The sequence below is a fragment of the Mya arenaria genome, chromosome 1 (assembly GCF_026914265.1).
Source record: "Mya arenaria isolate MELC-2E11 chromosome 1, ASM2691426v1".
Classification (NCBI taxonomy): Eukaryota; Metazoa; Mollusca; class Bivalvia; order Myida; family Myidae; genus Mya; species Mya arenaria.
Window position 1 is genome coordinate 10,724,650 of NC_069122.1, and position 17,363 is coordinate 10,742,012.

Sequence of the window (17,363 nt, forward strand, 5' to 3'; positions counted from 1 at the left end):
AATATATCTAAGTAAACGCTTTTTTAGCAACAAGCAATAATCCGTTCAAATGATGTTAATCATGCATGGGATCACCAGACATCCATATTTACCACAATTGCTAATGATGTTTCATAAAATTCCAAGCTTCCTAGTACATCCGATACCCTTAAGACGACGGCGCAATGTAAGCTTCTATGCCATGACTAGCTACTTTATTAATACCTGTTTGCACGGGAGATTTGTGCTTCTTTGCCCACGTGGGTACCGCTAGACCAATGAAAATGGAAAGCCCGAATATGGCGATGTTTCGAGGCGAAGACATGTTCGTCACCTTGAGTGGTCAACATAATTAAATGAAAGCTTTAGTCAAATCTGAGTTCTTGCATATGCTATAAAGTCAAAAGTTTCTTCGTTTCTGTTGCCATATCTAGAACATAGTCGGATTGCTTACATATAAAAAGTATACGTGGCCTCTGTAGGAATATTTGTGTTGCTATTTTTTCTAGCAATGATGTTTTTAATACTATGGTAACTGAAAACAACTGAAAACAATCCATTGCATTTAATATTTTGATTATACTTCAAAGAAATACAGTCGAAACCCGTTGGCTCGATTACCCAGGGACTGGCCCAAATACTTCGAGCCTCGCGAATATTGAGCCAAACGGGAATGCTTACAAAGAGTAAAACAAAATCGATTCTTTACGTCAAGCTCTATCCAACGAGGAGATCGAGCCAAGCGATATCGAGCCAACGGGTTTCGACTGTAGATGTTTTTTCACGAATCAAAGTTTTCAATTCTATCTTTATAGTAGCATAATTTACTTAAATGTACAGATTTGCAAAACATGTGTAAATGGAAGTACAGTCGAACCCCGTTTGCTCAAACTCGCTTGGATCGAATTCATCGTTGGCTTAAACTTGATTTAAAGGACCGATTTTTTATACTGAAGGAAGACGTTCACGCTAAGCTCGAATTTTAACAGGCTCGAGGTATTTTTGCCGGTCCCTGTGAGTTCGAGCCAACGGGGTTCGACTGTATAAGTAGATAAACTGAGTAGCTTGAAATCAATAATATGTACAGAAACCTAGTTAACAAACCTCTAAGTTTGAGATAACGACCCCGAAGAAGATACCAAACATGACAACTATTGCACCACCAAGAACAGGGTAGGGTATGCTGATGAAGAGGGCAGAAAACTTGCCAAATATTCCGAACAAAATGTAGATCACACCCGTTGCTATGAATACGTGACGACTGGCTACCTATCATTGAAGAGAATTTATGTTAGTAGCATAATGTAGGGTTTGATAAAAGCAATATTTGTTTGATTGAGCTAGTTGAATGAAGAGAAAAGCCGGCAAAACCCCCCAAAAATTGATATACTTGTTATCTGTTTTTCAAGAATAAAAAAAACAACAACTAAATTTAGTATTAAATATCAATAAGTCTTTTGTAACTATTCATACAGGCATCATACCTTTGTGACACCTATCGCACCGATGTTCCCACCGTAGGTGGACGTAGCGTGCCCACAACCAACCGCCCCGGACAACATACTGCACAATCCTTCTATCATTATTCCGCGATTCACCGCGTGCTTGGGTGGCGCTGGCACGCGACACACTCTTGCGCATGCGTAGTAATCACCAATCGAATCGAGGACTGATATCAGAGTGGCTATCATGCATGATATAAATGCTGCTCCGCTGAAACCAAATGGTCCGAACTGTCCTGAAATGACATGGAAGCATAAGTTGCATGATTTCTAAAAGAGTTCAAAGACGATTGAAAGACAATAGTATTAAAGATGCACTCTTACCTCCAAATAAAATTTACCACAATTAATAATATTGTTTAAATATTCCAAAAAGGATGAATAAATGTCGAAAACAATGGTTCTTATGAAGGATACCGAGTTAAATTTGAAAGAAATGAGCACAAAACACGGTATTTCTACCTTATGATACTTAAGTACACCACAGTAAATCTTTTAGCATTCACTAATCAATTAATATTTTTTGCGCCTTCTGCTATTAATTACACGGTTACAATATTGTTATCAGTAATTAATATTTTCCCTAAATGCATTATTTAGTAAGTTGTTCAAGGTTTATAAGTCAAAATTTATGTTTGTTATACATGTGTATGAATTTATTATGAATAAGAGCCTCACTTTAACTAAGAAATAATTATATAGTAGCCTATGTTGTTTTCAATAAAGATATATACGTTGTCGCGCTCTCAATAAAAACAAAGCACAAACGGCTAACTAATCCTTTTTTAAAACATACACAAATAAGAGGGGATATATTAATTCAATAACAAACCCGGATACGGAAAAGTAAGCCATGGGTTGTCTCTAACGATCTGGATCCGTGCGTCTGTACGTGCGTTGTACCCAATATTCTTCTTATCGTCCGTCAAAAGGCCAGCGTACGTGAGGACACCACACAGCAACCAGTTTAGCACGATTGATATCAGAATCTAAATGGATGGACAACACATTTTTACAAAGCGAGACTTTCTTAGACCACAACATAGCAACAAGTTTACAACGATGGTTATCAGTATCTACATAACGTTACAAAGCGAGCCTATTATAAACCACCACAACACAACAAATTTACAATGATTGATATCAGTATATACATGGATGGACAACACAGTATTTCAAAGCGAGCCTATCTTAGACCACAACACAATAACAAGTTCAGCATGATTTATATCAGTATCTACATTTGTAGACATCACAGCGTTACGAAGCGAGCAGATCGCCACCTAGCAACCAGTTAAGCACGATTAATATAACAGCTGTATACGTGCATAGCGTTGCAATTTATTCGCTTGTTAGTTGTTAAACAGTAACGCCATTATTGATTCCATTTAGTTATGGGAATTAATGTGTAGGAGAAAACATGAAAAAACACTCTCAAATATGGTACAATAATCCAAGTAAGCTGAAACGCACTTAATTCTTAATTATCAATGACGTCAAGACTAGCTTTATAAGGTCATTACTCGTTTTGAATAGATAACAATAATTTACATTTTCTTTCCGAAATGATCCTTTTGTTTATCCTGTTATTATTTTTAAAGTTATAAAAAAAACACCATTTTCAATGAAAAATTGTTTTTCCAATAAGCGTATATTTTTAAACATGACCCCATTGAACCGAACCGCTTCGTGTATGCGTCGCCATGTTACTTTTAACGATAATCTCTCATTCTATGTATATCATTTTTATTTTAAACTCTAACATGGCTATTCGTTTCAGATACGATGACAATGATGTAAATCAACATACTTTAGTTATCATAATTTTGTTGTATTTCGGAAAAAGTCTACTTGTTTCGGATCATTCCCCGTAGAAAGCAGTTTACAAGTATTGATACCAATTGTTAGGGCGATGAGCACAAAAATGTACTACATCATTATTAATAAGAGTACAATTGATATTTAAGTACATGTATTCACATATTTAAAGGAGAAGGCGTTACATGCCAGGGACACTTATTCCAAACCCAACGGAGTATACATGTTCAAAAATAGCGCCAGAACTACAAGTTAGAATGCACAAGATGTTGCCAAATTTTAAATTGTGAAAAGAATGATTTTGTGAGCCTTACCAACTCTTAATTGGTGTATCAATGATCACACTGAAAACGTCTAAGCTACAAATATTAACAGCCGAAAGGAGTATAATGAAATAAACGCATTCGTTTAAATCGTCTTTAAAATCAATTAAATAAACATAGGAATATCGTTACTCAGAGCAAACACCTTGTGGCAGATAGTATCGAATGATTCCAGAAGGTAACGCCCAGACGGAAGACACAAATGCCAACAGTCATATATAATTTAGAACAAAACTCCAAACAAGTTACTTCCCTTTGCCGTACAATGACTGCGCAGTAATACTACCACTATGTATATCACGTGAGGGTGGTCAAAATCACGTGATTCTATTCAAAAAGTAAAAAAAACCCATTCATTTGAAATATATCTACATTTTCCATCTTGAAAACAAGACTTTTTAATGGAACGTAATCAAACGTTTATAATGTAGCTGAAATTAAGCTATTTTTAGACTTGGTGATAGAGACCTTATCTGCTCGTTAGGAGAGATTACTGCGCAGAACTGAGTAAAAACATCCCCAATAAATCTGACTTGATTTTAAAAGAAATACTTACAGCGAAAACTTGATGCAAAGGGTACCGAATTATCCGGAAACCCAAGGAAGGCGTCCAAACGGGAACGGGCATGTTGTATTTGGCAAGGTACAGAAACAGGATCACGGCTACTGCAATTGTTCTGGAAAAAATAGAACGAACTTGTTGTTTTTGGCAGAGTACATGATCAAAGCACCTGCATTTCATATGGAAAATATAAAACAGGCGTGTTGTATTTGGCTTGCTATTAAAACAGCCTCACAGATACTGCAACGTACAGAAACAGGTTCATAGCTACTGCAATACTTTTGGACAAACAGAACGTGCAAAGTAGATTCAGCAAGTTACAGAAACAAGATCACAGCAACTGCAATTTATTTGGAAACAATAAAAAAGGCATGTTTAATGTAACAAGTTACAGAAACAAGATCGCAGCAGCTGCAATTTATTTGGAAACATTAAAACAGGCATGTTTAATGTAGCAAGTTACAGATACAAGATCACATCTACTGCAATTGTTATCAAAACAATATAACGGGCATGTTGTATTTGACAATGTACAGAACCAAGATCCAAACTACTGTAAGTGTAATGAACAAAATAAAGCTGATACACTGACTTTGCAAGGTACACAAAAGAGCACTGCTACTTTTATTGTTATTGTAACAATAAAAAGGACATGTTTATTTGGCAAGTTACATAAACAAGATCAAGGGTATTGTTATTGTATTCGGCAAGGTTCGAAAACAGGTACATAGCTATTGCAATTGTTATGAAAACAATTGAACGGGTAAGAAAGAATAGAACGGGCATGTTAAATATGGAACTGTTGAGAAACAGGTACATAGATACTGTTATTGATATGGGAACAATAGAACGGGCATGTTATATTTGGCACTGTTGAGAAACAGGTGCATATATACTGTTATTGATATGGGAACAATAGAACGGGCATGTAGCATTTGGCACTGTTGCGAAACAGGTGCATAGATACTGTTATTGATATGGGAACAATAGAACGGGCATGTTGTATATGGCACTGTTGAGAAACAGGTGCATAGATACTGTTATTGATATGGGAACAACAGAACGGGCATGTTGTATATGGCACTTTTGAGAAACAGGTACATAGATACTGTTATTGATATGGGAACAATAGAACGGGCATGTTGCATTTGGCATTGTTGAGAAACAGGTACATATATACTGTTGTTGATATGGGAACAATAGAACGGGCATGTTGCATTTGGCACTGTTGAGAAACAGGTGCATATATACTGTTATTGATATGGATGCAATAGAACGGGCATGTAGCATATGGCACTGTTGAGAAACAGGTGCATATATACTGTTATTGATATGGAAACAATAGAACGGGCATGTTATATTTGGCACTGTTGAGAAACAGGTGCATAGATACTGTTATTGATATGGGAACAATAGAATGGGCATGTTGCATTTGGCACTGTTGCGAAACAGGTACATAGATACTGTTATTGATATGGGAACAATAGAACGGGCATGTTGTATATGGCACTGTTGAGAAACAGGTACATAGATACTGTTATTGATATGGGAACAAAAGAACGGGCATGTTGTATATGGCACTTTTGAGAAACAGGTGCATAGATACTGTTATTGATATGGGAACAATAGAACGGGCATGTTGTATTTGGCACTGTTGAGAAACAGGTACATATATACTGTTGTTGATATGGGAACAATAGAACGGGCATGTTGCATTTGGCACTGTTGAGAAACAGGTGCATATATACTGTTATTGATATGGATACAATAGAACGGGCATGTAGCATATGGCACTGTTGAGAAACAGGTGCATAGATACTGTTATTGATATGGAAACAATAGAACGGGCATGTTGTATTTGGCACTGTTGAGAAACAGGTGCATAGATACAGTTATCGATAAGGAAACAATAGAACGGGCATATTATATTTGGCACTGTTGAGAAATAGGTAAATATATACTGTTATCGATATGGAAACAATAGAACGGGCATATTATATTTGGCACTATTGAGAAATAGGTGCATAGATACTGTTATCCATATGGAAACAATATAACGAGCAGTTATATTTGGCACAGTAGAGAAATAGGTGCATAGATACTGTTATCGATATGGAAACAATATAACGAGCAGTTATATTTGGCACTGTAGAGAAATAGGTGCATAAATTCTGTTATTGATATGGAAACAATAGAATGGGCATGTTGCATTTGGCAGGGTGCAGACCAAGGTCACATTTACCGCAAGTGTTTTTTTAATAAATGTACACACATGTTTACGCATGCGCACAAGGCTTCTGTGTGATACTGATCAGAAAACACTGTGTCAACAGCGGAAATTCTAAACGGATGTCCATGTTTATGTTATAATCATGGACTAGTGCCAGTCCTGGACGTATATAAGGTTGGTATGTTGTCACCGATATATATGCAAAAAGCTACAGAAACATGCTCAGTAGCAAAAAGTTTAAACATAAACCCGGTTTAGTGGCAAAGGCAAACGCCAAAGACATAGAACACAAATTCACAAACAAGAAACATAGAACAGCACAAAACTCTACAAACAGCACAGTGTATTAATACTATATATATATATATATATAAATAATTGGTATGTTTATCAAGAATTGTTAGGTACCGCCTTGGAACGGTCAGTAAAATGTGAATTTACTGGGGGTTTAAACCAGATTATGTGCAATCTTTCTTACGAGAGTTACAGCCCTTGAGCACCAGCCATTTCTTTCTCATTTCAATCTTTCTTACGAGAGTTACAGCCCTTGAGCACCAGCTAGCCGAACAAGTGGGTCTTCTCGAGTACTCCGGATTTCCACATAACACAAGACCGCCCTATCGTGTGATCTCGGGCCAACGATAGTAAATACAACTTCCTTCACAATCGTTGTAAAATGTTTAAAGTTTTAATTGAGGGTCGTTTTAGATAATTAAAAAGGCCAAAAATGAATGCATTTTTATCCATATTTATGTTAAATTGGCACATAGGTATGTATAAAATAAAAGGAATCTCACATTCGTGGAAGTTTAATACGAACTTTATTCAACTAATTTACTAAACCTTAAAATAATCGCCAAAGGTCGTTTTTTTTTATCAATTTCAGAAAGTTCGTTTATTATATTCCGTAGGAATGAGCACTCATGTGACATCCGCTATATACTGCATGAAATGAGTTCGTACCTTGGTGCTTGGTTTGAACAGTATTTATTCATATGTTATTAATATATCAGCATATTACAAGTATACAGGGAAAATGATTGAAGAGATAGCTTAGAGCTAATATTAATACTTCACTCCTTACTGCTTGGCCACCAGGGACAAAGTAAAACAAGATACGTACGAAAAGGCGATTCCCCAGTTCACTTCGACGAATTTGATAACGGGTCCAACAATAAAGATGAATATCAGTGTTAAGGTGGGCACAATCGTAAGTGGTCCCACAAAACGCAGCATTACTCCGATAAGCCCGGTAAAGCCCAGCAATGCATGGACGAAGCCTGCTAATACCAAACTACCCTGGATCTGTAAAGTCATTAATGTGTGGTTTGACTTTTTCTATTTTTTGCAACCCATAAAATGGTAAATTTACCACTTCGCTAAATAACAAATGAGCAGCTACAGTAACAGAATCGATTTATATCAACATAGCTGAAAACAAACTACTTCTTGAATAGAAAAAGTAAAAATCATCGCGTTAAAACGATCCTTGCACACTCATAGCCATGTACAGTAAACTCGTAATGTTGCCTTTAAAAAGAAACTATCATGATTATGTTGTTGATGTTGTATTGTTGTACATGCGGTTTAGATAGTGATTATGATGACGATGATGTTGCTACTGCTGCTGCTGCAAGTGCTTCTGCTGCTGACAATGATGATAGTTGCATTTGATGCTACTTCTGTTCCTGCTGCTTATGATGATGATGGTGATGACGACAACGAAACCATGATGAATATAGTTGTAGTTGTCTGTAACATGTTAGGTTAAAAAACACGAATAACATAATTATATCATTGCGGTAAAGAGTATTCCTACCATTTGGACATTGTAGATGATTCTGTCCATGGTGATCTCGTCGTTGTTGGTGTAATTTCCTAAACTGGAATTCGTAAAGTTAGGAGACATAGTGGTCGTTGCTGGAACGGGTGATTGACCGCCTTCTAAAGAAAGATGTAATGAAAATATAAAAGTACAGAAAACAAGAAACCGAATGTCGATTCAAGAAACTTTGCGATAAACAAAATACATATCAAAGCTACAGTCGATACCAATACTATATATATATTGACCTGTCAACAAAAACTATGGTTGTTTAAGGCTGTAGGTAATTGTTTAATCAATTCATTAATATCCTGTTGAATAGTATAATCTATAGCCAAAGAAATGATAGGTGTAACATTGTACCTTCTTTAGATGGTTCGCTGGTACAGAACGTTTGGTCCGTGTCCGCCATTAATAACAGTGGGATTACGTACTCAGACGCCGCACCTTGAAACAACGGCAGTCTAAAATGAAAGGTGAACATAGCCTTATCCTATTCAAAGAAATTAATTATCGTCCTGGAAATTATAGTTTAAGAATGTCACTACACATTGATCTAAAGCAAAACCAAAATAATCATACGCCGAATCGATCTGTTTACATTAGCATATTTTTATACAAAGAGTCGAAAATGGGTGGAAATAAACAATTCACAATACATGTAATATGTTCTCCGAAAAAGTGCCTGCAAATGTTTAGGTTGTCAAGTTAGCCCAGTAAATGTCTTCCCGCGTTCGATTCCCGGTCCGGGCGCAAGTAAGTTTGGGACATGGTCATAAAACCGGACAAGTGGGTTTCCATCAAATGATCCAGTTTCCTCCACAAAGAAACCACAACAAAACAAATCAGATTCCCACGTTACATCGTGCCTAAGTAAGTGATTACTAAAATGCCGCAAGAACTTGTTCCACGGTCTAAATTAAAAAAGGTTAAGTTTGAATTAAACGTTTACTTTTCCTTATGTGTATATTTTTACAATTGTACTGAATATCATGTTATGTTTTAAAATTTACTCTCTTTTTATGTGTTTTATTGCAGTCAAATGTATGTCAAAAAGATTACCCAGGAGACATTACTGATTATACCGCTGCTTCAACAACCGACTTTATACTATGTTAAATTATTTTGAAGCTTTATTTTTCAGCGCTGTAGATGCATTTTCCCAAAGAAATAATACGTGTAAACACAAACATCGTTTCTTTAATGCTTTTCGGTAAATATGGAGTTTAAATCAGGGATAATCAAACTTAGAAGTAAAATTTTGTAGAACTTCTCTTTAAAGCAAATGTAGATACTTACGTTGATCAAAACTGAATACGTCACTTTTGAACGTGTAAATTATGTCAATTTTAATTAAGATTATTTGAAAAAAAAACGAGGCAACTAACTGTTTATTATTGAAATGGAAATCCCTTTTTAAATGTTTTATTAAAGCTGATTGCTTCCGTAAAAACATTAGACGAAAAGAAACTTTCAAACATAAATTCGATGTTATTGCATGTATTTGATATTTTATTTTAGCTTTGTCTGACTTTATTATACAAAATTTCACACAGCAACTGACTAAATAAATCAAAATACCCTACCAAACGTCATAAAAAAGAGGCGTTGTTTTCACCCCATCGTGGAACCGACCTCTCAAAAAGCGAGTTAGGCTGACCTCTAACAATGAGGTCAATATCCATATATCATGAAACCAATGTAAATCCACATTTGTTTTGTTAAAGTGACACTCGTATTCAAAATCAATACATACACATGTATAACAATCATAAATTTTGACATATAAAACTTAAACTTCTTATTTAATTATGTATTTATGGAAAATATTAATTAAAGATGACTAGATTGTAACCGTGTATTTAATAGCTGAAAACGCGAAAATATTAAACGATAGGTGAATGCTAAAAGAGTTACTGTGATCTACTATAGTCTCATAAGGTAGAAATACTATATTTTATTTCTTTCCAAATTAAACTCGGAATCCTTTATAAGAATCTTTGTTTTCGACTTTTATTTATCCTTTTTGGAATATTAATACAATAGTATTATTTGTTGTTAATGTTATTAGGGAGTAAGAATGCATCTCTAACAATTTTGACCATTCAAATATTAACTCATTTAATGGCAACATTAATATTTTGTTAATGTAATCATGACCTGTTCAACTTAAAATCAATTCGTGCATTAAATGTTATAATTTGGAACATAAATGCATAACACGCATGCATTAATGAATAATTCACCTAGTATTAGTTACAATGAGTTTTCACATGCTTTGACTTAAATGTAAACTGTGATATAATATTTTTTTTTTATTTAGTTGAGTTGAGTTGTGTATATTATTTCAATATTTTTGCACTGAAACACGAGATAAATAAACTATAAAAAACCTCTTGGATAACTATTTCCCCACGAGCCAGCGTAGGAACGGCAGTCTACGTCATCAGCAATCAAAAGTATGCATGTTTAGCAAAGAGTTATTTAGAAAAATAAATTCAAATACAAATAAATTTCCGAAAATGAGCATAAAACGCCCAAGAAAAAATGTTGAATTCAGTGTCAGATTGTACTTTATTTCACTCGTGATCTCATAGGAGAACTAAAATTATTTATGTAAATATGTTTTTATGACACTCATGAAACAATGTTGAACTGAGGTTAATAAGTATCCTCTGTATAATTCAAAATAGCAATTAATCTGTGTATGAACTCAGTTGGTCTATGCTCTGATAATCGTGAAGTCGGAAATCACTACCCTTACTCTGACCAGATGTTTTTACACACCAATGAACAGCAATACATTCAATATTTTAACAAATGTTAAGTGAGGCATGTGTTGTATTCTTTGTTGTCTTGTTGCGATGTTGCGTTGTTTGTCTCTCGCCCCAAGCATTACTTGCGTTTTTTTCTAAACCTGGTCATGGTTAAATGTTTGCCTACTGGTCTTGTCCTTGTAGTTTTCACTGTATTACTAATGTCATTTCCACATGCTGTTTCACAAGTATTAAGATAACATTTCTGTTCATCGAATGCGTGCATCCTGAAATGTTTGTTTCATACCTGATGCCAAAGATGTTCATACAGAACGTGGTGATTCCGCTCATAAACAGTGTTGAGCTCAGGAGGCGTGCTTTAAACGCGTCATTTTTCGAAGCACACACCGCTTCAGCCACGAGAAGGGACACGATGAGTTGACCGGAAAGTGACAACAAGCCTTGCTGTAAAGATAAACACAAATACAACTAGCATCCTTAGGGCTTTTTTTGAAGCCAAACTAGTTTTAATTTTGCTTTCAATGATAAAGGCCGTTTGGAAACCTTTTTCGAGAGTTTTGCTTGAAGTAACAAATACCTGATTTTGTTTATACTTTCAACAACATGATGATACTTCATTATTTCTTCTTTTTTCAAAACAATGATACAGCAGATGGTCGTTTGCCTGTTTGAACTAAATGGTGTTTCAACACACGTGTTGGATCACTGTCCGCCATGTTGTTTTTTAAAAGGGACTCGCTTATGTTTATGTTTATGTTAAATGCACTTTTCTTTGTATGACGAAATCAAGTGTGGCAAATATTTAGGTTCTGATGACTTGAACCCTTGAACAAATGTTGATATATGATCTAATACTGTCTTTGAAGTCCACAATTTTAAATAGCTTTACAACACATGCTAAAAGGTTAAGTTATCCTTAAATTTGTGTATGAGTCACTGTGGGCATGTGGTTTTGTTGTTAGTTTTATCATTTTTCCTTGACTGTACCGGCGGTGGTTTGCTCCCAAGTAAAACCAGAATATGTTTTATACTTCAATTGTTTTGCAATTTCGGTATCAATAAGTGAAATAGTTATAATATAAATGTTTTCAGATGCATTACCTAGGGAAACAATTGCTGCAAATACATGAGCGAGTCCCTCCGAAGCAGTAGCATATCAACCAGACCATTTGGCTCTCGCAAACTAAATTGTTTAGGAAGTCAATATGATTCATAACAGTTCATGTGCACTTACTGCCAATAAGGTAGTATACATTAACAGTGAACTATGAAAAGGTTTTTTTCCAATTATATGATAAGATGGCAAATATTATATTCGTACATTTTCGAACTGAACATTCATTTTAAACATGCATTATAGTAGAAAAGAATATAAAGAAACAGAATATCAATAGTAGTCTTAATTATGAATTATGATGTATCATAAACAGGAACTTTTTGTTCTGACTATTATTTCCTGGACTTTGAAAACAGGTATAACTTCAATAAGTCAGTTTGTTAAAATACTCAGTACAGATTCATTGCATAACACACTCATTGATCACATGAACACATTGTTCTGTTTTGAGGACGTTAAACGTTTACGTTGAACGTGTTTGAGCCAATCTGTGGGCCCAAAAATGTTAGTGTTTATTTAGGGTAATTTAATTTGTTTGCATTTATTTAGAAGCTGCATATTTACAGTCAAAACCGAGAGAGGGAAATATTATCTATCCTTATTATTGCTTTATGTAAGTCCATTGTAAATCATAATATTTTTTAAAATAAAAAAGTCGGGCTTTTCCTAATGCTTCTTATTCTTAGGATACAGTTGACCATCGTAAGGCGAATATATGCGACCATCCATAACCTATATAGTTCTAGAAATTCTCTATTCAAGTTGGGTGTTTCTGCATTCATTTTTACATGGCTGAACGTCTTAGTTCATTTTTTTTACGCTGCCACCATGCAAGTAAGAAATAAAACATGTAAAACGTTTTAAAACCCAGTCAAATCCGATGTGTACTGATTCTAGTCTTTATTCACAACCATATCCACATAGTTATTCCAAAGCTTCTAATGTAGTTTGATTGTGTTAGTTATTATTTACCTGACCTCACCGCGGTAAAAATATATCGACATCAGTATACCTTACTCCTACATCTACTAACCCAGATAATGACCAGTTGCATAAGCTATTTTTAAAAAATAACCAGAACAGGTAAACTATAAATAGCTGACCAACATCTCTCTGATTTAATATACTACACTTATAATTTATTATATCTATATTTTCATTTATATTAAAAAACTGTTCTAAAAAATTCCATTGTTTGCAATACAGGACATAAATCTAAAAAATATATTTATCTCCAAAGATATCCGTGGATTCAATTTTATTAACTCATGCGTGCTACATTATATCGTTGAACGTCCTAGTTTGTAACCTGTGAATAGTTATCCTTGCGTCGGACGTCTTAATATTCCGTATATCCTTGCGCATTATCATTACTATATTAACGGCTTCCAATTATCCACCAAGTTCAAATATAAGGCTAGAAAATTTGTATGCAACGCAGTAATATTGGTACAGATGATTGTAACCAAAGCAGTCCGTGTCTAGCTATATAATACCCTGCAAAGTACTACTTGGTGCTGCGTAGTAGACTTTGTTGGTCTGTGAGCATTTTCCGTCAGAACGAAACGCGCTTCTGAAATACGGCTTACAGTTGACCAACTGCTGACGCAGTGAATACAAATCTATTAACTTTTGAACAGGAACTACTTTTATTTTGCTTATCTCCTCAGACGCGGAGTTCCGCCGCAGGGTCATAAACTCGGACTTTTTTCGATGCTACCATTCATATTAATCTCCGCGCTAAACAAGCAACCCGGTGGAACTCGGTTTACGGCGAGGGAAACAGTTTTACCCGCGGAGAAAACCCGCGGTCATCGACTTAATTCCTCGGAGTGAGTGAGGAAAGTGTGTATCACTCGCTGAGTGTACTATAACCCTACAACAAATTACAGTAATTACAGTAATTACAGGCCTTAAACCCCCTCGAACACAATATTGTAAATGATAATGAAAATTTAAGTAATTTCGGTATAAAGAGTAGCATTTGACAGCCCTTTATAGCTTTAACTTCACACAATTTGACAATGAATTGCAAACATTCATCCGGGTTAGTGCCTATATGAATCATTTGTCAAGATAACTGTGGCTTCAGGCCAGTGATACACATGCTATCTGGGAGAAAATGTTATATTATATTCCACAAATAGAGCTGTCTATGAATATGTGACATTTATTTGATATTAAAATTAAACAACTAATACATACTGTTTATCTTAAATTCACTATAACAAAGCAACCATACATTGATTTAGATTTCTTTACGTCCTTGTTCAGAGATGAACCCATTATTTGTGCCCCCTTCTTTCATTATATGGTAGTGTACTAACATGCACATGTAAATTTATGACCTTTTGACGGGGTTACATGTATTCATTTTCACCCTATGTATTGTTTTCAGAGAAAACCAGGCAAACCAACGGAAACAAAGACAATTGCTATTATCCATCGTATTAGGAAATGAACATAATAAGTCTCACTAAGACATTTGTATATAATCTAATCATTGTAGTCATTGAAATTGTTATCATATGTATATGAATGATTTTCTAAAGAAAGTATACTACTTCATAAGAAAGTGACGCTCTATTTGAATGTACAGTCGACATTAGAATAATAACTCATAGCTATAAAACCCATTATGCATGCACAAATATGAAGAAGTGATTGATAAGCGCAGCTGCCTGTAGTGATATCTGTCTTAATTTGTATTTGATAGTGAATGAGGTTATTCTCTTAAGGCCCAGCATGTTTTAGGGTTTAATACTCGAGATAAAAAGGTGCAAATATAACTACTTTTTGGAAGGCAAGACAAAAGAGTCACTCTAGATGATTTAAATTAAAAATATACATGTGTACACGAATATTTCCTGTTAAATGACCAAACAGAACTATGAACTTGAATTTAGCAAGGCTGTTTAAAATATGATTTGAAATTTTGTTCAGTCGTATCATTAAACCGTTCATTTCAAATACTTGAATTTTCAATTTAAATCTACACAACACCTTTTTCATATTTAACATTTTGCAACAGGTTTGGGGTTCTGTTAAAACAAATACACATGTAAGATTTATTTCAGTTTTTTTACTGATATTGTTTTGCAGAATGATATAGAATCAAAGTGGCTTGGCTACCAAAAGTTCATTAAGCAACTTTATTTTATCAAAAATTGTCTTCTAATTTAGTGATCCTTTTGTTTCATTCAGATTGGTAATTGAGTAAATGTGTTGCCATATATTACCTTCATATTTAAATGATTTTTGTCCATTCAATTCAAGCAAAACAAAACAATTACTGTTGTTTGTAATATTCTACTTTGTAACCATTACTGTTATGTGATTTATAGTATCTTGCTTTCTGTTTGTTTCATATTCTTCTCATGCATTCGTGTACTTTATCAAATGCGTAGTAGCGCTACTTAATTTAAACCATATTATTGTACATGTTTATGAATATATAAGATAAATTGTCAACTGCAACTGAACTGCTTTTTATTTAAAATGAGGTTAAAGACTCACAAGTTGCATTAACGGTACATGCTCAGGTATTTGTAAAATGCACTTTTTTGTATGACGAAATAAAGTTTGTCATAATATTAGGAGTGTTAAAACAAAGATACCAAGCAAATGCTGATATTTACTATAATATCGTCTTTTAATACCACATTTTTCATTTACGTTTTTAGCGCTCATGGTCACTTAGCTACGTGTTTGTTGTTGATGATTGGTTGATAGACATTATTATGTAATGTTATCAATGCATTATAAAAAGGTAAACACATTCAACACGTTTGTATAAGTCCTTGTGGTAAAGGCGATAGTTTTTTGTTTCGACTTCACCGGCATGGGATCGCACCCCACTACAACCAATAACCAAAATACTTCTTTATAGTATAATTTGCAATTTCGATATCATAGAGTACATTAATGATAAATTAGGTGTAATTTGATGCTTTTTGGGAAAACAGTTTTTTATGGAAGGGTATTTAAGTAAAAAATCAATTAATGTACATGCATTATTCTTGTATGTAAATTACATTAATATTATGGTAAATTTATATTCTATCATGACTGCTAACATGTGTATTCATACTAGTGACATGTGTATTCATACTAGTGACAACTGCATAGTCTCAAATGGTAAATCGACATTCTATTATTATTACCAAGATGTTTATGCATGCTATTGCGTGTAAATAATAACCGTCTTATTCGTGCATGTAATTGAGCGAGTTCATTGTGTTGCTTCATTACTTCTGCATGCAGCATAATCAAACTTTCCTTCAACATGTAGATTCTAATGTTAAAATTGCACTTCTACCTTATATCAATTAGAAATACACAAATTCAATGTTCTGATTTTTGCAATATAAGCACTCATAACGCACAAAGCATTGTGCATTGTGTTATTCGAGATATTGAAGGGAACCAGTAATAAAAAAACAAAATTCTAGCGCAAATTGCTATAAACGGGAGGTCACTCTGTCAAGCATCTTCATAACTTCGGGATTTTCCGTGACGAGACGGTGCATGGATAAACATTACCCGATTTCTACAGCCCCAGATAATACGATGAACAACAACAACAACAACACATATTATATACACGTCGTATGAGGTAAATATCAATAAACATACATTGTACATTGAAAAATTACATTAAACAAGCCGCAACATTCCTACGTCTTAATCAGGAGTATATATTTGTCCAAATAGAAGTTTATATTTGTCGACCGCAAGCATGCAATTCGGATACGTCAATCCGGATACATTGGACTTGCAACTTGTGAGAAAGTTTTAATGTTTTACTTGCAACTTGTGCGAAAGTTTTAATGTTTTACAAATTGGGTTGTACACGTTAAATGACTCATCGCAAACTGGAACAATGACTATTTATCTCACAGTTTCTATATAAATTTAAAAATCTGAAGAAGCAAAATCGTTCTACAGTGTTCAAGGGAAATCGACATTGTCTGGTCAGTGCAAATCTTATAATCAATTTTAGTTTTGCACTAACCGATCGGTATAAAGTTCTGTTTAGACGTAAATTGTACTTTTATGGAGATATACCTAGTGTAGGACAATGATTTGAACCCACGTCTAACTTACAAGACTGGCCCCCCTTACCTAATCTGAGCCTACTCTGCCCCTAAACCAGCTCTTTTTACGATTTTTGATATTTTATGTGGCTGGTTTAGGGTCAGAGGAATTTCTATAGTGAAAATGTGGGACT

At 34.5% G+C, this 17,363-nt stretch overlaps 1 protein-coding gene across 2 annotated transcripts in view; it reads right to left on the bottom strand.

Moving 5' to 3' along the window:
• Positions 1-17,363, bottom strand: part of LOC128218093 (solute carrier family 23 member 1-like) — a 30,951-nt gene that overhangs the window by 1,494 nt on the left and 12,094 nt on the right. The window contains exons 2-10 of one of the 2 annotated variants that reach the window (XM_052925748.1): positions 11,303-11,460; positions 8,603-8,703; positions 8,234-8,355; positions 7,538-7,719; positions 4,179-4,299; positions 2,314-2,470; positions 1,464-1,717; positions 1,084-1,248; positions 205-313 (exon numbers count right to left, since the gene is read on the bottom strand). In XM_052925748.1, the coding sequence (XP_052781708.1) occupies positions 205-313; positions 1,084-1,248; positions 1,464-1,717; positions 2,314-2,470; positions 4,179-4,299; positions 7,538-7,719; positions 8,234-8,355; positions 8,603-8,703; positions 11,303-11,460 (1,369 nt within the window). Of the gene's footprint in view, positions 1-204; positions 314-1,083; positions 1,249-1,463; positions 1,718-2,313; positions 2,471-4,178; positions 4,300-7,537; positions 7,720-8,233; positions 8,359-8,602; positions 8,704-11,302; positions 11,461-17,363 lie in introns of both variants that reach the window. The other variant, XM_052925668.1, reaches the window with a different exon arrangement.